The 23180-nt window shown below is 44.9% G+C and overlaps 1 protein-coding gene across 3 annotated transcripts in view; it reads right to left on the bottom strand.

The window, feature by feature from the left end:
• RABGAP1L (RAB GTPase activating protein 1 like) overlaps nucleotides 1-23180 on the bottom strand; it is a 613081-nt gene that overhangs the window by 87419 nt on the left and 502482 nt on the right. For all 3 annotated transcript variants that reach the window (XM_077453243.1, XM_077453242.1, XM_077453244.1), the window contains one exon: nucleotides 6482-6610. In XM_077453243.1, coding sequence (XP_077309369.1) covers nucleotides 6482-6610 — 129 coding nt within the window. The remainder of the gene's footprint in view (nucleotides 1-6481; nucleotides 6611-23180) is intronic.

Raw genomic sequence — 23180 nt, 5'->3', positions numbered from 1 at the left:
TGGACACCATGGATGGGGCGCTATCCCTACCATGGACACCAATGACGGGGCGCTATTCCTACCATAGACACCAATGACGGGGCGCTATTCCTCCCACTGACACCAATGACGGGGCGCTATTCCCCCCACTGACACCAATGACGGGGCGCTATTCCCCCCCACTGACACCAATGACTGGGCGCTATTCCCCCCCACTGACACCAATGACTGGGCGCTATTCCCCCCCACTGACACCAATGACGGGGCGCTATTCCCCCCCCCCACTGACACCAATGACGGGGCACTATTCTCCCCCACTGACACCAATGACGGGGCACTATTCCCCCCCACTGACACCAATGACGGGGCACTATTCCCCCCCCACTGACACCAATGACGGGGCACTATTCCCCCCCCCCCACTGACACCAATAACGGGGCACTACTTCCCCCCCCCCACTGACACCAATAACGGGGCACTACTTCCCCCCCCCCCCACTGACACCAATGATGGGGCACTATTCCCCCCCACTGACACCAATGATGGGGTACTATTCCCCCCCCCCACTGACACCAATGATGGGGCACTATCCCCCCCCACTGCCACCATTGATGGGGCACTATCCCCCCCCCCACTGACACCAATGATGGGGCACTATTCCCCCCCCACTGACACCAATGATGGGGCACTATTCCCCCCCCCCCACTGACACCAATGATGGGGCACTATTCCCCCCCACTGACACCAATGATGGGGCACTATCCCCCCCCACTGACACCAATGACGGGGCACTATTCCCCCCACTGACACCAATGATGGGGCGTTATTCTTCCCACATTGGTGTTTCTGGGGGGGGGAAATAATAGAGCCACATTGGTGTTTCAGCGGGGGGGAATAATAGTGCCACATTGGTGTTTCAGCCGGGGGGGGGGGGATAGTGCCCCATCATTGGTGTCCCCGTGTGTGTGTGTGTGTGTGTGTGTGTGTGTGTGCGTGCGTGCGTGCGTGCGTGCGTGCGTGCAAGCGTGCGCTGGGTACAACTTTTAGCCGATAGCTGCTACCTTTTTTCACACTCTGTGTGCAGCTCGGCTGTGTCCTCCTCACAGATTCTCGCCCTCTCTGTTCCCTCGAGGCAGCAGCGGGCGGGGCTGAGATCTGTGTGAATGTCACGTGACATCAGCGAGGAGGAGAGGTGCGCCGCGGACGTGCAGCGGCGAGTGCGTGCCTGGTCACAGAGAGCGCCGCCGAAGACGGATGACATAGGAGGAGAGGATTTGTTTCTGTTTTTTTCAACTAACAGACAGGCGGAAGGTGCGGACCAACTAATCGATAATGAAAATTGTTGACAACGATTTTCATTATCGATTATTATCGATAATATCGATTAATCATTGCAGCCCTAATTCCGACAACCAAATCCATCGGATTTTGTCCAACAGATTTTGACCGACACTGGTGTTGCATACACACGATTGGACAAAGTTGTCGGAAAATCTGATCGTTCGTAACGTGATGACGTTATTTCGTTATGACGGCACCATGTTCAGGCTAGTAGCCAGTAGCTCTGGTCTAGGAATTTGATCTGAGCATGCGTGGCACTTTGTCCGATCGGAATTCTCTACATGTTGTCAGAATTTTTTTTATATCCAGCTCTCAAACTTTGTTGGTCATGCTGTCGGAAAATTTTATAGCCCAGCTCTAAAACTTTGTTGGTCGGATATTCCGATGGAAACAGTCCAATGGAGCCCACACACGGTTGGATTATCCGACAACACGGTCCATTTATACATTTTCAGTCGGAATTTCCGACCGTGTGTACAAGGGTTAAGACTAAAACTAAATTGAAATTTCACTAAAGACTAAAATGGGACTAAAACTAAAATGCCATTTTAGTCAAGACTAAGACTAAAGCTAAATCGAAATTTACTGCCAAAATTAACACTGGTTTTTGGTAGAGGTCGACCGATATATCGGCCGGCCGATATATCGGCCGATATTTGCCGTTTTTTAAATAATCGGCATAGGCCGATTTGAGCTGATAAAAAGCCGATTTAGAACTACAGCGGGACTTTTCTATTACAGAAGTCATTTCAGTCAGTGTAAGTTGACTGAGTCTCATAGAAACCCTTTCCTCCTCTCTGGGCAGACTGCCAAGAAAAGAACAGAAAGATACAATGTTTACACTTCAATGAATGAAATCATCTCTGTGTGTAGAAGTTCTCAGTTTAACCATTTAAAGACTAAATCTTTTCTGACACTTGTTGCTTACAAGTAAAAATCCTGTATTTTCTGCCAGAAAATCACTTAGACCCCCCCAAAAATTATATATAGTTTTTTAGCAGAGATCCTAGGGAATAAAATAGCGGTTGTTGCAATATTTTATGTCACACGGCATTTGCACAGAGGTCTTTCAAATGCATTTTTTTTAGGAAAAAAATACACTATTTAAAAAATAAAAATAAAATAAAAACAGTAAAGTTAGCCCATTTTTTTTTTTCGTACAAAAGTTTTGACTACCTGTTTTTATTTAATATATAGGTTTTTTTTTTTTTTTTTTTATCTAAATCATACATACAAGTAAACTGATTGGAGGTTTGTTTTGTTTAATAAATGTTTAAATGTAAGAAATTTTCTGTATCACTTATGAAGGCTGCTTTCACAGTGGAGCGGGCAGGCGTTGATGGTAAAACGCAAGTTTTAGCGGCTCTTTACCATCATTTTAGCGGTGCTATTTGGCTGCTAGTGGGGCACATATAACCCAGCTAGCGGCCAAGGAAGAGGTTAAATGCGCCCATGAAGCACTGCTGCCAAATCGCATTGCATGCGCTTCAGCAGTGGTGCCCATTCATATCAATGGGCAGGAGTGGTGGAGGAGCGGTATACACCACTCCAAACGTGCTGCTTGCAGGACTTTTTTTTTTAAGATCCTGCCAGCGCATCGCCTCAGGGCCGGTTCACACAGCGAGGCGAGGCGACACGGCTCGCCTCGCCTCGCTCCCGCAAGTCGCCCCCGTTCTGTACAATGGAACCGTTCTGAGAGGAGCGACTCGAGTCGCTCCGACTCAGAAAAAAGGTTCCTGTACTACTTCTGGGCGACTTCGGGGGCGACTTGCATTGACTTCTATACAGAAGTCCTCTGCAAGTCGCCGCTGAGGTCCCCGCAGGTCGCGGCGAGGCAAGTCGGAGACGCCTCGCCGCGCCTCGCTGTGTGAACCGGCCCTCAGTGTGAAAGTTTCACACAGACTGCAGGGGAGCCATTTTACAGGCGCTATTTTTAGCCCAAAAGCGCCTGAAAAACGCCCCAGTGGGAAAGGTGTGTTAGATCAAGGGGGATTAAAAAATAAAATAAAAAAGGAAAAAAATTAAATAAATAAAATAAAATCGGCCTAACATATCGGCCCAAAAAAAATCGGCATCATATATCGGCTATCGGCCGCCATGATTTCTAAATATCGGCATCGGCATCGGCCAGAGAAAAACCCATATCGGTCGACCTCTAGTTTTTGGCAAGATAGCAGCTTTGGTTCCCCCCCCCCCCCCAACCATTGGATCAGTGGTCTCCAAACTTTGGCCCAAGAGCCTATTGTGGCCCATTGCTTTCCTCTTATCAGGCCCTTGGGGCACTACTCCTCCAACTGACACCAATGGTGGTTCACTAGTCCTCCCGCTGACAAAGATAGGGCACTATTCCACCCACTAATGCCAACAATGGGGCACTGTCCCCACCACTGATACCCTCAATGGGGCACTATTTCTCCCTTTAAAACCAACCGTGGGACATTCTTTACTCCCTTTGGCCATAGTACGGCCTCCCTAAAGCCTGTAAACTGTCCCTTTCCTTTCAAAGTCTGGAGATCCCTGCATTAGACTGAGAAGACACCCCATTCATATTATAAATGTAATAGTGATCAGTGAAACTTCCTATAATTGGATAGCAAACACTGAAATGATTACTGTGACAAAATCAAAAAATATTATAATGATAACAATCGGCCAATTGCTGTATAATTTTTGTGAATTTTTTTTTGATGGATTTTGTCACAGTAATCGTTTCAGTGTATGTTATCCAACTATGGGAAGTTGCACTGATCACTATTACATTTATACCCATTTTATTGTGCACTGTGTACACTAAAGGTCTAGCAGCAATTTTCACGTATATTCTTTTCACTTACATTTGATTATATTCTATTCACTTATATTTGATTTTATTTGTTTGAGCAATTTTCACATATATTCTATTCACTTATATTTGATTTTATGTGTTTGTTCACTTAGTGGCGCGAGGGATTACACTATTTTCTTTGCCCCATTTGTATTCCCTGTTCTAGAATGGCCCCCATCAGACCCAGACTGCCTATAAGTACATCCTCCCTTTTGAAGTGACAGGCAGGCGCACTATCCTCCTGGTTTACTGCTGGATCCACGAAGGTTGTACCTGGGTGCCCTGGACATTTACCGAACCCATGGCTCCTAAGATGCACTGTGGTTGATCGACTCTGATTGAAAAGCTGCAGAGTTCAGTATAAATACATTTCAAAATAAAGAGAATGAATATTTCCACAAGTGTTCAATAGCCACCTACAGTAAATGGGAGCCTCCGTGTTGGGGTATGCGAATTACATTTACCTCCAGGTACATGCCCTGATTCAGGGACCAATGTCAGCAGAGTTTCAGGCTTCAGACCATGTGTACCACTGCAGATGCCCAAGAAATCCTCACCCACAGCAGTGTGCGCTAAAAACGCGGTCTTTTAAAAGCGCGACTTGCAGTGGAACATATGTGCCGGTACCCAGAACACTGAAGATAAATGTATGTGTAGTGAGGGAATGAAGACAATCATAATTCATATCATTATGCTACCTTCACATCAAGAAAAAGGGATTTCCTACAGGACACCGAATCTTCCACAATAAATCAAGGTGTACAAAGTATCAAACATTAATACACTTTATATTCAGACAACAGTACATTTACTTTCTCTATTTAACTCTACTGTTGGGCAAAACAAAGATGGTGCATGTACATAGGCTATTGATCATTCGCTTTGATGTTCAGAAGCAAGAAATCAAAAGAACTTCAGGTATATTGCACTAAGGTTTCAAATAAACAAAGCAGCCTGATGTCTGATATAGTGTTGTGAAAAAGTATTTGCCCCCTTCCTGATTTTTAATTTTTGGGGATATTTTTCACCTTTAAATGATTCAGATCAAACAAATTGTAATATTACACAATGATAACCTGAGCAAATCCAAGATGCAATTTTTTAATTATTATTTCATTTATGTAAACAGTAATTGACCCCTCCCATGCTGAATTATTAATGATCTGAGTCATTTAAGTGTGATAAATATGCACTGTATGTATCTACTTCGCTGTCTATTGGTGGGTGTAGGAGAATCTGTAACTAGTTCTGCAGTCCGGTAACTGCTGGAATACCATTTGTTGGGTATATGGATGCAACTATATTTTTTTTATTTACAGTGAGGATTTCCTTCGCAGACTAACAAACCTTCCTGCATGTACTGCACACCTCTATAGGTTACACTAATAGTATCATGGCTGGTGCTTGTGTGCACGAACTAGAAAACTCAAACAGATGATGGAGACGCTGAAGCAGCCCATAGATGGATATTTTTTTTGTTTGGTTCAACCAGTGGGTTGAATAAAAAATAGAAAGACTTCATTGCTTTATCCACACATTCAACTTGGATAGGGGAATTCTCTCCACTGTCCCTTTGCATTCTGACAGAGGAGAGACTTCTCATTATCAGAATACACTGATCAGCACTGCCAGCTATGGCCAGCGGTGCCGATTTTCCAACAGGGTGGTTGTACAAAAGTCTTTCTATCTAGCTCCCTGCTGAACTGGCCAAATTTCAATCCAGGTATGGACAGCTTGAGAAAAATCTAATGAGCCCCTGTAACAAAGCTATCAATTCCTCCTATAAGGTTATTATCTGCTGTAGCTCTGTAGAGAAATCATGTAGCAAAACTTCATTTGAATTTGTTTTGAATTTACAGGGCATGGCTATATGGCATCAGGAAGTCCCATCAGAGCACTGACCAGAAGGATCTCAGTAGTGTGGTGAGACGCCATCACCCGTTTGAAGCCTGGCTTCTAGAGATATTTTGTGGTTGATAAGCGAGATGTTATATTTCTGAGTAATATTTTAAAGGGATAACAATCATGTTGGGGGGGGGGGGGGGGTGCAAACCTTAGATGCGATAAAACCGATCAGTAAAATGAGAAGCATCATTGTGACCGGGAAAATAGAGTGATTCAAACCGATCAGTAAAATGCGAGGCGATTGCTTCAAACCAGCGACCCATTTTGCTGCTAGGTGAAAGTGCTAACCACTAAACCACTGTGCTGCCCAAAATATTGAGTTGTCATCAGAACAGGAATGGAAGAAAAAAAAAACATTTTTGGCTTTAGATATACTTAATTGATAGACTTTTAAGCACAGAAGATAAAGGAAGAGAGATTTTCCCTTTTTACCTTAATGTTGCAGGCCTGCTCCATCAACCTTCGAGCATTCTCCTCGGCCCGGTATCTTTTTGGCAGCTGGACACGGAAAAACTTTAATGCCCCTTCAAAATCGGCCTGCAGGAGGTCTTCCTTGGAAGTCTGAAGGAAGAGTAAAGAGTAGACAATAGTTATTCCTATTTTCTAATTATTCAGTTCAGGAAATGTTACCAGTAGTAGACAACAACATACAAACAGTGATTTCAAGCAGGGCTTTTTGTCAGTGCCATGCTGCCCTAGGGTACATTTACTGAGCCAACACCATGACCACATATATTTTTGCCCACATAGTTCTATAAAATCTCACTGGAAATGTATATCAAATATTTATAGTTTCATCCTTGCAAGATTGTATAACCACTTCAGCCCGGAAGAATTTACTCCCTTCCTGACCAGAGCACTTTTTGCGATTCGGCACTGCGTTGTTTTAACAATTGCGCAGCCGTGCAACGTGGCTCCCAAACAAAATTGACATCCTTTTTTTTTCAACAAATAGAGCTTTCTTTTGATGGTATTTGATCACCTCTGTGGTTTTTATGTTTTGCGCTATAAACAAAAAAAGAGCAACAATTTTGAAAAAAAAAAAACACATAATTTTTTACATTTTGCTATAATAAATATCCCCCAAAATGATAAAAAACTATTTTTTCCCCCTAGGCCAATACATATTCTTCTACGTATTTTTGGTAAACAAACAAAAAAATAAATCGCAATAAGCGTTTACTGATTGGTTTGCGCAAAAGTTACAGCGTTTACAAAATAGGGGAACGTTTTATGGCATTTTTATTAATTTTTTTTTTACTAGAAATGGTGGCGATCAGCGTTTTTTTTATCGTGACTGCGACATTATGGCGGGCACAGACTTTTTTGACACATTTTTGGGGCCATTGTCATTTATACAGCAATCAGTGCTATAAAAATGCACTAATTCCTGTGTAAATGACACTGGCAGCGAAAGGGTTAACCACTAGGGGGGCAGTTAAGGGGTTAAGTGTGTCCTGGGGTGTGCTTCTAACTGTGGGGGGCGTGGCTACGTGTGACATGTCACTGATCTCTGCTCCCGATCACAGGGAGCAAAGATCAGTGACACTGTCACTAGGCAGAACGGGGAGATGCTTGTTTACATTAGCATCTCGCCGTTCTTCCTCTCCGTGAGACAATCGCGGGTATCCCCGCGCCGACTCTCTGAGCTTGCCGCGTGTGCGCCTGCAGGCCACCTCTTAAAGGGCAATGTACAGGTAAGTTAGTTTGCCTGTACGAGCCCTTCTGCCGAAGTATATTGGCATGAGGCGGTCGGCAAGCGGATAAAGGGCATCCTACTGTCTTAAAGTGGATGTAAACCCGATTTATGAAATTTGAGCTGGTGTGCAGTGTTTTCTTATCTCTCTTCAAAGCACTATGTCCCGTAGATGTCTCCTGCTCTGGTCTTCTGTTAATCAGCCTGATAACTCATGACAAGGCCTCCATCACATATGATAAAAGCAGTGGGAGTTTTGTGTTGGGGAGGATGCTATAAATAGATTAGCAGAGCCCTGAACTATTCAACAAACAGAGCTGAAAGTCTCTACCTATGGAGGAGAGGAAGTGTGTGCCTTTCCTCCAATCAGCTGTCTTGGACGTATGCCCAGGCTTCACTGCAGTGCTAACCAGGTAGAGAAAATCTAACATGGTCTGAACTTTCTAAACAGTATATAAAGATGAAGACAGCAGTTAATCATGTAATACTTATGTAGGGGGATTTGTTTAATATCTGTGTATCATCTGAGGCTGTTCACTTCACTGGGTATATGTGAGGGTTTGCATCCACTTCAAGCAAGTTTTATCAAACTAGGCCCATGTTTTTTTTATAAAAAAGGAAAAAAAAAAAACTTCCACTAAACTGAGGCACTTAGGGCCGGTTCACACAGGGGGCGACACGAGGCGACACGACTTGCCGTGCCGCGACCTGACAAGTCGCCCCCGTTCTGTACTACGGAACCGTTCTAAGAGGAGCGACTCGAGTCGCTCAGACTTAGAAAAAAGGTTCCTGTACTACTTTTGGGCGACCTCGGGGCGACTTGCATTGACTTCTATACAGGTCGCGGCGAGGCAAGTCGTGTCGCCTCGCATCGCCCCCAGTGTGAACCGGCCCTTACTGCATAGCCCAATTCCAACTGAAACTATTTGCAGCATTGGATACATATCAGGTTTTTTTAATTGCTGTCGTGTCCATAGTTGTGATAGTTGGGAGATTTCCCTTTTGAGCTTCTTTCCCAGCGACACCAAAACACAAAGGAGGGAAACGGTAATAAAGACCAACCTGATAGAGAAAACATGGCAGGGACATTTTTTTCTCAGTTTCATTGCTTACGATGATGACCTGTCACTGGGAAATTTAGTAGCTCTTCCATCCAGATTTTTTTAGTCACAAATACTTGTATATTTAGTGTCACTAAAGGCCAAATGTTTTATTTTTATTGAGTAAGGGAGGGTCAGTTTGTTTTTCTTTTTTTGCTTTCTGTGTCCCATTGGGGAGATTTCCCTTCACTTCCTGTCACATAGCCAAACAGGAGGTGAGCGGAAATCCCTCCAAAGTGAGGTGTCACCAGAGTCACCAAAACTAGTGTCCCCATTGAAAGATTTCCCCTTTAGTCTTGTTCCAATGTCAACCCAAAATCTGAGATTTTCCTTTACTTTCGATGACTATTGTTATTATACAGGATTAATATATCGCCAACAGTTTATGCAGCGCTTTACAACATTACGATAACAGTAAACAGGACAAATAGACGGGCGCACAGGCAGCAGTAAAAACCTGCCAGGTGTTCTAATCCCTCTCCACTCTATTGAAAACTAAGCAAAAACATTTTGCCTTTAGTGGCACTTTAATGAATATTTAACACCGTTGCAAGCTCTGACTAATTTGCAAAGTTCTAAAAGGAAAAGCCTTGTAAAAAAATAGAAGCCTGTAAAGAAAAGCGTTATTACTCACCTGTCCCACCATCCTTGCTGCCATTCTATACTTCACTACACAAACTGAAAAATCTCCTGCGTGTGAAATTCTAGGGTGTGTCAGATGCTAGGTCCCCCTCTGTGCTGTGGCTCCTCCAGGTGCCCCCTACATTGCCCAAAATACACATTGGTGACAGAGGGGTTCCTGAGTGCATCAAATACAGCAATGCAGGACCAGGCATTTGGCACATCCTAAAGCAAGCAAAGCTCTTAGGTAGAGCAAAGATTGGCAGTACAGGCATTTTATTTAGTTCACGGAGGTAACTTGATACCATATACATCAACAACAGTTTACGCCCTTTAGTGAATTTCCTTAAAAAAGAATTACAGGTATGGGTATTTTATACACAGTTACATTGGTCCAGCTTGGACTAATGTAACTATGAATATACCAAACATGGGCGATGCCCTTGGAAGCTGGAAATCACTGGAGTAGACACCTCTAATCCAGTGATCTCCACTTGCTTCTGGGTCCCATGACAAAGCGTCCTTTGATTGGATGAGGTGGAGATATCATTAGTAGACATCAGTAGGGTAAGTAAGTCCAGTGATCTCCACTTGCTTCTGGGTTCCGTGCCAAGCAGCTGCCCTGCTGTACAGGTGGTCGGCTGCTTGGCACAAGCACCATTCAGAGAATGCATTTGCATTCTCTAAATGATTGCAAAGCGTCCTCTGATTGGACGAGGTGGAGATGTCATTAGAAGACATCAGTAGGGTAAGTATAAGTGGCATATCATTGAAATCCTGAGATTGTGATTTTACCCTGGAGTTCCGCTTTGAAGCCCAATAAAATTTGCAGTCTAAATCCGCTAATAACTTTTCAGGTGCATTGAAACAAAAGCTGTGCAAAGTCTTCACAGTTTGTTTTCTTTAGAAAGTTGCCACATCTATAAATGAAAAAACCTATCCTTGTGTGGAAGTACAGACGTCTCTCTCTGCAGAGGTCCTACATGTCCCTGGCGAGTGAGACCTTTAAACATTTATAATGGCAACTTTTTAAATTAAAATAATAAACATGTTATACTCATTTCTAGATCCCCCTTCTGATGATCTGGGCCTACCCTCGCCTATGTCTGCCCCCATAGTAAGCACTTGCTCTGGGGCAGATGTGCAGGCTCGATCCTGAACCAAGCTGTGTGTATCCATTGACACACACAGCGTGGCTTGGCCTTGTCCCCTGCTCTAAGGATTTGACTGACAGCAGCAGGAGCCAATGGCTCCCTTTGCTCTCAGCCAAGCTTGTGAGAGCAGGGAGGGAGGAGAGAAGACTGGCAGATGGGTATTTGGTGGGGTGTGGGGGGGGGGCAAAATGTTTTTTTGGTAAGTTTGAAGAGAGACAGCGCACACAGCAGGGAACTCTCAGTCCAATTTGCAAGATCCTCTTCCAGGTGCTCAGGCTGTGTGTGTTCTTACACACTACAGCAGAAACAAGTAAAAGCAATGACTTGGCAACTCTGTAGTCCATAAAGCGATTTTAATGGTTGGTACAAAAAGTGACAAGCAAAACAGCTGACATGTTTCAACAACAACCGTAGTCGTAGCAGTTGCACTTTTTGTAACCAACCATTAAAATCGCTATATGGACTACAGAGTTGCCGGGTCATTCCTTTTACTTGTATCAAAATGTTTTTTTATCCTAATGCTGAAGATGCATTCAGGTAAAAAACTGTTTACCTTTAGGCCCCTTTTCACAATGATGAACCAATCGGGTCCACCTGGCAGTTTATTTTAGGAGGGCTCACTCGGACCATCCATAGTATGCTGACACCCGCCGCCACGTGATCCAGTCCACTAAAAACCACTAAAAACGAATGGATGGGGATCCGTCTGTTGGATCGGCTCCAATGACCCATAGAGCAATGTTTCTCAACCTTTTTCCAGTCGGGGCAAGATTTTCAGTCTTGATGCACCTCTGACCAAGGCTTGGTTCACGTTAGTGTGTGTCGTGGACACACAGACAAATGCTCTGCTCTTTAGGAGCCATTCATTTTTAATGGTACCACACACATCGGCAAATGTTGGGTGCTTTTGGTGTAGCACAATTAAAAAAAAAAGGCTCAGAAACTGCATTTCTGCAGGTAGGGAAGCTCAATGAAATGAACTGGCTGCTCTACACACAGCCACACAGATGTGAACCAAGGGTTCACATGTCAGGTTGGAGGGGCAGTAAAACCATATGGTTGAGTTTTTACCACCCCCCCAAAATTCTCCCCCTGCAGAGGCAGCAGCTATGGGTGTACACATGCTGTGGCTGCAGTTGGACATATACCCAGGGTGAATGGGGCTGCACTGCAATTACCCCACAACTGTATTGCATTGCAGTAATACTGCATTTACGGGCTTAAAACAGGTGGTGAGGAGGCAACATATTGCTCTTTACCGCCCGTCAAATGCCTCTGAAAAGCGATCAAAGCATGGGTTGCTTTTCAGAGGAGCAGCAGTTTGCCATCACAAACAAGCCCTACAAATGCTGTTCTGATGGTACATGAAATCCTGACCCTCCCATGAAAATGGGGGGTCAGGATTAAAAATAACATATATACACAAATATGTAAGCACACATACGGACTAGGGCTTAACCAATACCACTTTTTTAAGACTGAGTACAAGTACCGATACTTTTTTTTTCAAGTACTCGCCGATACTGATAAATTTTTTAAATGTCACGTGACAGTGGCACTAAAATGCAGCGCTGATGATGCGTGGACTGTGTCAGCAGTAGTTTATTTCTATTACAATTACATTTTTTTACTATTTAAATTTTTTTTTACAATTTTTTTTTTTGGGAGGGGGGGGGGGGGGAGGAGTGGACAGTGTGTGTTTTTTGTTTTATTTTTTTAAATATTGTTACAATTTAACCTTTTAAATATTTATTACAATTCTTTATATTTTTTTTTTTTATATCAGCCCTGTGGGGGGATTTAGTGAGATATCAGAGGTCTTAACAGACATTCCCCAGTTACTTTCTCAGCAGCCTCAGCTGCACTGGAGATGAGTAGACAGGAGACAGAGGCTCCTCTCCATTCATAAACTGAAGTATCGTAAAAACAGTTTATGATGCTCAGTTATGAATGGACAGATTCAGTGAGCGGAGTATACAGAGGGGGGACGGGAGCCGAGTATACAGAGGGGGGACGGGAGCCGAGTATACAGAGGGGGGACGGGAGCCGAGTATACAGAGGGGGGACGGGAGCCGAGTATACAGAGGGGGGGACGGGAGCCGAGTATACAGAGGGGGTCGGGAGCGGAGTACACGAAGGTGGACTGGAGGAGCCTGGAGGAGGACACAGAGGGGGACTGGAGGAGGACGCAGAGGGGGACTGGAGGAGGACGCAGAGGGGGACTGGAGGAGGACGCAGAGGGGGACTGGAGGAGGACGCAGAGGGGGACTGGAGGAGGACGCAGAGGGGGACTGGAGGAGGACGCAGAGGGGGACTGGAGGAGGACGCAGAGGGGGACTGGAGGAGGACGCAGAGGGGGACTGGAGGAGGACGCAGAGGGGGACTGGAGGAGGACGCAGAGGGGGACTGGAGGAGGACGCAGGGGGGGACTGGAGGAGGACTCAGGGGGGACTGGAGGAGGACTCAGGGGGGGACTGGAGGAGGACTCAGGGGGGGACTGGAGGAGGACTCAGGGGGGGACTGGAGGAGGACTCAGGGGGGGACTGGAGGAGGACTCAGGGGGGGACTGGAGGAGGACGCAGGGGGGGACTGGAGGAGGACGCAGGGGGGGACTGGAGGAGGACGCAGGGGGGGACTGGAGGAGGACGCAGGGGGGGACTGGAGGAGGACGCAGGGGGGGACTGGAGGAGGACGCAGAGGGGGACTGGAGGAGGACGCAGAGGGGGACTGGAGGAGGACGCAGAGGGGGACTGGAGGAGGACGCAGAGGGGGACTGGAGGAGGACGCAGAGGGGGACTGGAGGAGGACGCAGAGGGGGACTGGAGGAGGACGCAGAGGGGGACTGGAGGAGGACGCAGAGGGGGACTGGAGGAGGACACAGAGGGGGACTGGAGGAGGACACAGAGGGGGACTGGAGGAGGACACAGAGGGGGACTGGAGGAGGACACAGAGGGGGACTGGAGGAGGACACAGAGGGGGACTGGAGGAGGACACAGAGGGGGACTGGAGGAGGACACAGAGGGGGACTGGAGGAGGACACAGAAGGGGACTGGAGGAGGACACAGAAGGGGACTGGAGGAGGACACAGAAGGGGACTGGAGGAGGACACAGGGGACAGTCAGGGGTGATTGGTGCAGCAGTGCGGGGGAGTTACAAGCACCGATCCCCCCTGTATAGATTTCAATAAAGCAGCTAGAAGCTGCGGAGGGGAGAGGAGAAGCGTTCTAGCACAGTACCTTTCCTCATTCAGCCAGGTACTGCACTGTAGGGGGGAGCAGAGAGCACAGCAGATTCCCCTACCTTTATTTTCACTTTGCTGAGGCTGACGGAGCTCCTTCACAGTGCCAATGTACAGTTCAGCAGGAGATCGGGCTCATCTGACAGCCCTTCTCTACCATGATCCCACAGCATACCTGAGGACCTCTGGCGGCACACTGGTTGAGAAAGGCTGCCATAGAGAACAGTGGGCTGTGTCTGACCTGCATAGTGGAACAGACATGGACTTGTCATCGGCCTACTTAGCGGGGATCAGCAAAGAGATCCCCCCGCTAAGCGGGCAGATCCGCTTGTTGAAGTCCTCCCCATCTGAAAGGGGCCTTAGAACCACTTTTAGCTCAACAAGCAAGACATTCTCCCTGCTGATTGGAGAGCTCCTACTCAGTAGGGGCATGGCGGACCCCTGCAGGCAGATTGCAGCTTCCACACAGTGAGCAAAGACCCTTCTCCACAGCATGCTGGCAAGGGACAGGCTTTTCTAATCCATCTGTGGCTGAACCATCAGCACAGTGTTGAGTCACAGCAGCTTTCCTCCTGTCGTAGACTTTGATAGGCTGCAGGCACTGAGGCTTATGGCAGCAAACTGCGCCTTCCAGGAGCACTAAAACACAGGGATTGAAAGCACACAGGCTGTGCAGATGTGGCCTAACATTTTCAAGCTTTTAGTTTTGATGCACCTGGAATGTATTTAACTGATTAAAAATGTAAGTTCAGTTGGGATTTAACAAATAACTGGTGGCTGTGCATACAAGAGAGCTTTATTACACGGTGATCACTGATAAGCCAGTTTTGTTGAAAGTGCATCTATTGTTTTTTTTTCTTTAGGTTTTGGAGAGAGGTGAAGGGTTAAAACCTTGATGTTGGAGTCAAGTCTTCCCAGATGGCGGGGATCATCCTCTCTATTTTTGCTAGGGACCACAGTCGTCACCGTGAAAGAGAGTGATGGGAAATCAAAACTTTTAGACGTCACCTGACCAGGAGGTAGACAGAAATCTAAAATTTTGGCTTTAGAAATTATATATTTAAAAGTTATAGAGAGATGGTCAAAAATATACGACGACAGGAGTGTACTGCACAAATGAAGGAAGGCTTCGATGCAAGAAAGATGGAGAAGCAGAAAGAAAAAGAGAAAGCAGGACAAAGAAAGGAAGACAGAAAAAGAAAAGGAGATTCTCCAAATTGCGGCCCGCATGTGGCCCATTGCTTGCCTTTATCCGGCCCTTACGGCGCTATATCTTCCACTGATACGAGGCACTATTCCCTCCCACTGACACCATCAATGGGGAATGAATTCTCCCACTGACACCAGTGATAGGACACTAGTCCTCCCAGTGACACCAACAATGGGGAATGAATTCTCCCACTGACACCAGTGATAGGACACTATTCCTCCCACTGACCACTAAGCCTACTGAATTTCCTACTCCTGCAGGCCACAGCCCAGTCCCCCTAAAGTATGAAGGGCTGTAACCTGGCTCGTTGTTTCAAAAGTTTGTAGACCCCTCTCCCGAGGTACAGCAACATTTTGCATTCATTTTTAAACCACTGTAAGAACAGATAATTGACTATTCTCAACTCTTTCCTTGATGCAGCTTGAAGGAGTTGTAAAGCAGAAGGTTTTTCATCTTAATGCATTCTATGCATTAAGATAAAAACACTTGTGTGTAGCAGCCACCCCCGCACCCCTTAATACTTACCTGAGCTCCTTCTTTCTCCAGCGATGTCCATGATTGGCTCCTGTGGCAATCAAAGTCAGTCAGCCAATCAGGGTAGAGAGGGGACGGGGCCAGGTCAGGGCTCTGTGTCTGAACGGATACACGGAGCTCCGACTCGGCTTGGGTGCCCCCTATAGAAAGCTGCTGGCTGAGGGGCACTCAAAAGAGGGAGGGGCTAGGAGCAGCAAAGAGGGACCTGAGAAGAGGAGAATCCAGGCTGCTCTGTGCAAAATCAACTGCACAGAGGAGGTAAGTATAACTTGGTTATTAAAAAAAATAAAAATAAAAGAAAGGTGTGTGTGTGGACAGACAGATGGACTTCAGTGACATATTAAGCTGCAAGAATTGGACTATATTATGAAAGAATACGCCTTAGTTATGATTTGCATGTTTTCACTGTTGCCAAAGTACATTTTAAAGAGGAACTGCTCACATAATTTGTAATAAAAACATAAGTGCCATGCGGAAGCTTCCCTCCAACCTCTTTGCATATTATTTTATATATACTGTGATTCTGTACTTGCTAAATATGCTGCAGAAATCTCCCTCCACTAAGTCTGGCTGCAACCATTTTAACGGAGGGCAGCTGAAACTGCTGGCTGTTAACTTCCTGGATTTACACAGACACACACCTCCAGCTCTGTAGCTCTCATTGGCCCTCCTATTGCTCACATCCCCTCCCTTCCTGGCAAACTCTCAGTAAAGTGAGAGAGAGAGCTGTGCATGATGTCATACGCCTAGGCGTTTTTTCCAGCCGAGAAACAAAGTGGGCTGTATGAGATATTTACTGTCAGAAAAAAAAGTTCTACTATCCAAAGGTAAAACAAGGACAAAAGATTTAATAGATGCAAGAATGAAAAAATATCTGAAGTTCCACTTTAAGTTAAACTGAACTTGGGAGGAAGGAAAAACGGATATTACCATTCCTGACTTCCAGGTATGCTCAATGTCTGGACCCCCTGCTAAGCACTGTGGTTTCTTCTGCTGGCCCCCTATGTCACTACTATGTCCTGTGATGTACAGATCAATGGGTTAAACCCCAGAGTGCAGAGGTGTACCAGGCATCTGATACTCGGGAAGTGTCAGATACAGAAGAAACTTTAGGCAGTATAAGCTGCAAAAGGACAAAATGGCAGATCAGGCACGTGCACCTTATTTTTAGAAGTGGCAGGGTTGCTTTAAGGGTACAGGATTTGCAGCAGTCATCCTAAACCTGTTTTTTCTACCTAGCAAGTTGCTAGCAAGCACTGCTATTTTGCCACACAGGAAGGTATATATTTAAAGTGACCCTATCATGAGAGAAGTATGGTGCTGCCATTTTTCTGAAAATGCTAGATGCTTTTGACTTCATCACTTGAGTCACAGAATAAAGCGTGCTCTAAAGGAGTGTCTGAAAATGGCACTCAGGGATAAGAACCCCTTACCTTTATACTTGTTACGGGTCAGAAACTCCATGAGCATTGAAGCTGAAATGCCAGAATTATAGCTAGGTAACTAGCAGTCACATAAGAAGAGGTAAACAATAGCGGCTTCCATAAATCTGCCAAGACAAATCTCCTTTGAGGTAGCACACCGGACTCAGAAGGGGGGGTTATTAACCACTTGACCACTGGGCGCACACCCTTAATAACCAGACCAATTTTCAGCTTTCGGTGCTCTCACATTTTAAATGACAATTACTCTCATTTTGAATTACAATTATTAGTCATGCAACACTGTACCCACATTACATTTTTGCCCTTTTTCACACAAATAGAGCTTTCTTTTGGTGGTATTTAATCACCGCTCGTTTTTTCATTTTTTGTGCTATAAAAGACCGAAAATTCTGTAAAAAAATGAATTTTTCTTCGTTTCGGTTATAAAATTTAGCAAATTAGTAATTTTTCTTCATAAATTTTGGCCAAAATTTATACTACTACATATCTTTGGTAAAAATAAGTACAAATTGGTGGATATTATTTAGTCTTTGTGAAAGTTATAGAGTCCACAAGCTACAGTGGTGTGAAAAAGTGTTTGCCCCCTTCCTCATTTCCTGTTCCTTTGCATGTTTGTCACACTTAAGTGTTTCGGAACATCAAACCAATTTAAACAATAGTCAAGGACAACACAAGTAAACACAAAATGCAATTTGTAAATGAAGGTGTTTATTATTAAAGGTGAAAAAAAATCCAAACCATCATGGCCCTGTGTGAAAAAGTGATTGCCCCCCTTGTTAAAACATACTATAACTGTGGTTGTCCACACCTGAGTTCAATTTCTCTAGCCACACCCAGGCCTGATTATTGCCACACCTGTTCACAATCAAGGCATCACTTAAATAGGAGCTGCTTGACAAAGTAAAGGTCCACCAGAAGATCCTTAAAAGCTACACATCATGCCGAGACCCAAAGAAATTCAGGAACAATTGAGAAAGAAAGTAATTGAGATCTATCAGTCTGGAAAGGGTTATAAAGCCATTTCCAAAGCTTTGGGAATCCAGCGAACCACAGTGAGAGCCATTATCCACAAATGGTGAAGACATGGAACAGTGGTGAACCTTCCCGATAGTGGCCGGCCGCCCAAAATTACCTCAAGAGCGCAGCGACGACTCATCCAAGAGGTCACAAAAGACCCCACAACAACGTCCAAGGAACTGCAGGCCTCACTTGCCTCAGTTAAGGTCAGCGTTCATGCCTCCACCATCAGGAAAAGACTGGGCAAAAATGGCCTGCATGGCAGAGTTCCAAGGAGAAAACCACTGCTGAGCAAAAAGAACATCAAAGCTCGTCTCAATTTCTCCACAACACATCTTGATGATCCCCAAGACTTTTGGGACAACATTCTGTGGACGGATGAGACAAAAGTGGAACTCTTTGGAAGGTGTGTGTCCAAGTATATCTGGCGTAGAAGGAACACTGCATTTCATAAAAAGAACATTATACCAACAGTAAAATATGGTGGTGGTAGTGTGATGGTCTGGGGCTGTTTTGCTGCTTCAGGACCTGGAAGACTTGCCGTGATAAAAGGAACTATGAATTCTGCTGTCTACCAAGAGATCCTGAAGGAGAATGTCCGACCATCTGTTCGTGTACTCAAGCTGAAACGAACTTGGGTTCTGCAGCAGGACAATGATCCTAAACACACCAGCAAGTCCACCACCGAATGGCTGAAGAAAAACAAAATGAAGACTTTGGAGTGGCCTAGCCAAAGTCCTGACCTGAATCCTATTGAGATGTTGTGGTATGACCTTAAAAAGGCCGTTCATGCTCGAAAACCCTCTAATGTAACTGAATTAGGACAATTCTGCAAAGATGAGTGGGCCAAAATTCCTCCAGGACGCTGTAAAAGCCTCATTGCACGTTATCGCAAACGCTTGGTTGCAGTTGTTGCTGCTAAGGGTGGCCCAACCAGTTATTAGGTTTAGGGGGCAATCACTTTTTCACACAGGGCCATGATGGTTTTGATTTTTTTTCACCTTTAATAATAAACACCTTCTTTACAAATTGCATTTTGTGTTTACTTGTGTTGTCCTTGACTATTGTTTAAATTGGTTTGATGTTCCGAAACACTTAAGTGTGACAAACATGCAAAGGAACAGGAAATGAGGAAGGGGGCAAACACTTTTTCACACCACTGTATGGTGCCAATATATGAAAATTGATCACACCTGAAGTACTGGTGGCCTATCTCATTTCTTGCCAGAAAAGTACAAATACCCCCCAAATGACCCCTTTTTGGAAAGAAGACATTCCAAGGTATTTAGTAAGAGGCATGATGAGTTTTTTGAAGTTGTCATTTTTTCCCACAATTCTTTGTAAAATCAAGATTTTTTTTTTACTTTTTTTTTTTTTTAACAAAATTGTCATATTATCAGTTTATTTCTCACACACAGCATATGCATACCACAAATTACACCCCAAAACACATTCTGCTATTACTCCCGAGTATGGCGATACTACATGTGAGACTTTTACACAGCGTGGCCACATACAGAGGCCCAACATGCAGGGAACACCATCAGGTGTTCTGGAGCACCCAGGACAATTCTGACATTTCTCTCCTACATGTAAAAATCATCATTTATTTGCTAGAAAATTACATAGGACCCCAAAACATAATTTTTTTTTTTTTTTAGCAAACACCCTGGAGAATACAATGGTGGTCGTTGCAACTTTTTCTCTTGCACGGTATTTGCGCAGAAATTTTTGGAACGCCTTTTTTTTTGGAAAAAAAACAGTTTTGTGCTTAAAAAAACCAAAACAGTAAATTTTTGCATAATGTGAAAGATGAAGTTACGCTGAGTAAATAGATACCTAACATGTCACTCTTTAAAATTGCACACGCTCGTGGAATTGCGTCAAACGTCGCTACTTAAAAATCCCCATAGGCGACGCTTTAAATTTTTTTTTACTTGTTACATGTTTTGAGTTACAGAGGAGTTCTAGGGCTAGAATTCTTGCTCTCGCTCTAATGTTCGCAGCAATACCTCACATGCATGGTTTGAACACCGGTTTCATATGTGGGAAGGACTTACGTATGCGTTCGCTTCTGCATACCAGCACATGGGGACAGGGGCGCTTTAAATTATTTTTTTTTTATTGTTCATTTTACTTTATTTATTTTCGTTTTTGATCACTTTTATTCCTATTACAAGGAATGTAAACATCCCTTGTAATAGGAATATGGCATGACAGGTCCTCTTTACAGTGAGATATGGGGTCAATAAGTCAATCTCACCTCTAAGCTGGGAAGCCTGAAATAAAAAAAATAAAAAAAAAATAAAAGATTCTGTCTTTGATCGTATTGGCGAGTCGGTAGAAGCACCGGAGGGTGGAGGGAGGGGGGACGACGTCTATGGCTGGGTATTGCAGGGTATCACAGAGTATGACTGGGTATTGCAGGGTATCTCCGAGTATGGCAGGGTATCTCCGAGTATGGCAATTTATGGCAGAGTATTGCAGAGTATTGGCTGGAATTGTACTGCAGAGTACTGGCTGGTACTGCAGAGTATTGGCGGGTATTGCAGAGTATTGGCTGGTATTGCAGTGTATTGGCGGGTATTGCAGTGTATTGGCGGGTATTGGCAAAGTATTGGCTGGTATTGGCAGAGTATTGGCAGAGTATTAGCTGGTATTGCAGAGTATTGGCGGGTATTGCAGAGTATTGGCAGGGTATTGCAGAGTATTGGCAGGGTATTGCAGAGTATTAGCTGGTGTTGCAGAGTATTGGCAGGGTGTTGCAGAGTATTGGCAGGAAATTGAGGGGTTAAATTCGGTGAGCAGCGATGTGGGCACTGCAGATGCAGCCCACAGCGCTGCTGACACCGATCTCTTCCCCCTCCGCTGTACCGGTCGGTACAGAGAGGGGAGGGGGAACCGCCGTCATAAAATGAAATCAAAATTTTATGACGCCGGTTTGTTTACAAGCGATCACTCCGTCATTTGAAGGAGCGATCACGTGGTAAACGCCCACAATGAGCGGTTGTTTACCATGATGCGCCGGGTCCTGTGGACCCAGCGGTCATGGATGCTCTCAAGTGCGTGCCCCAGGGGGTGCGCGAGAGCGGAATTCTGGGAGGACGTTATATGACGGCCTCTCAGAGTTAAACAACCGCCCTGTAGCCGTCATTCGGCTATGGGCCGGTTGTTAAGTGGTTAAAGGATGCATTTACTGAAAGTGAATTTGTCCCTTAAAGTGGTTGTAAACCTCAGACATGAAATATGAAGAAAGCATATCCCTCTTTACTGTAAACTCTTAAATAAAAGCACTCGACCCGTTTCACGCTGGAGAAGTTTTTCAGGTGCTTTATCGCTAAAAATAGTGCTTGTAAAGCGCCTGAAAAAAAGTCTCATCTACAATCCCAGTGTGAAAGCCCTCTGGCGTAAAAAAAAAGTCCTGCAAGCAGCTTCTTTGAGGCGCTTTAGGAGCGGTGTAATCAATGGGCTGCGCCTCAATAGCGGTGCATTTAACGCCCCCGTGCTGGCAATGTGAAAGGGCTCTGTCATTTCTGTCTGCTACTTCCTTCCTCTATTATCAGCACAAACCACTACTGACAATTTTCCTGACATCAAGAAAAAAAAATGGTGACGGGGAGGGATCTCCAGCTTCAGCTCTGTTCCTGTGTGGAGGGGGTGTGTGTCCAAGGCCTGTGCTGCCTAGGGCACATTGCTGCCTAGGGGGCACAGCCACAGCTGCTGACTTCCCTACTAGCCTGGCCAGGGAACACGAGGGGCTAAAGACCGCCATCCTACACAGGGCTGGGGCGCTGATTAAATTTCTGCTGGCCAATCCAGAGAAAGCAGCAGCCATGTAGGACATCCGTCATGGCTGATGCTGCGGAGGTTAGCAGCAGCTCAGACTGAGGAGGGCGACACTGAGCAGGATCCTGGAGTCTGAGGAGGCGGGCACCATGTCTCAGGGTGGAGGAGAAGTTCTGCTGCCCTGGTGAGTCCGCTCTGACAATCGGCACGCAATGTTGTTTTTGCACAAAACATATCTTTTGGAATTATGACAAAAAAGTTCAATCTTTGGTTTCATCAGACCATAACACATTTTCCAAAATGCTTTTGGGAGACTTCAGATGTGTTTTTTCAAAATTTAGCTGGGCTTGGATGTTTTTCTTTATAAGAAAAGGCTTCCATCTTGCCACTCTACCCCATAGCCCAGACATATGAAGAATACGGGAGATTGTTGTCACATGTACCACAAAACCATTACTTGACAGATATTCCTGCAGCTCCTTTAATGTTGCTGTAGGACTCTTGGCAGCCTCCCTGACCAGTTTTCTTCTCATATTTTCATAAATTTTGGCGGGACATCCAGTTCTTGGTAATATCACTGTTGTGCCATATTTTCTCCACTTGATGATGACGTCTTCACTGCGTTCCATGGTATATCTAATGCCTTGGAAATACTTTTGTACCCTTCTCCTGACTGATACCTTTTAACAATGAGATCCTTCTAATGCTTTGGAAGCTCTCTGTGGACCATAGCTTTTGCTGTGGGATGTGACTAAGAAAATGTCAGGAAAGACCTACTAGAACAGCTTAACTTTATTTGGGGTTAATCAGAGGCACTTTAAATGATGACAGGGGTGTACGGACTCCGATTTACAATGAGTATGAATGTGATTGCTTAATTCTGAACACAGCTACATCCCCAGTTATAAGAGAATGTGCGCACTTATGCAACCACATTATTTTATTTTTATTCTCCCCCCCCCCCCCCCCCCAAAAAAAAAGATTTCAGTTTGTTTTTTTGTACAGTTTATAGGTCACATTGAATGTGAATCACATGAAATGATTGATCTTTGTCAAAATTTTTTACATCACAGAAACCTGACATTTTAACAGGGGAGTGTAAACTTTTTACATCAATTGTACACAAAGTCAATAATTAGCACCTGCCAATCTGATTTTTCCTTTGATCAGTTTAGAACAGTCAGTATATATGAAAGTGATTACCATACTTTGGAATTAATGGATATCTGGAGGACAGATTGACTGCTATGCCGCATCTGCTAAACTCCCTGGACAATACACCTAAAAAAACATGCAGTGAGGGAAGAGAGCAGTACTGAAAGTCCTTTCA

This window comes from Lithobates pipiens, unplaced genomic scaffold (assembly GCF_037356315.1).
Source record: "Lithobates pipiens isolate NorthernLeopardFrog02 unplaced genomic scaffold, aLitPip1_a1.2 Scaffold_23, whole genome shotgun sequence".
NCBI lineage: Eukaryota > Metazoa > Chordata > Amphibia > Anura > Ranidae > Lithobates > Lithobates pipiens.
Note: the sequence above shows the minus strand (reverse complement) of the source record. Positions and strands in the feature narration are given on the sequence as shown.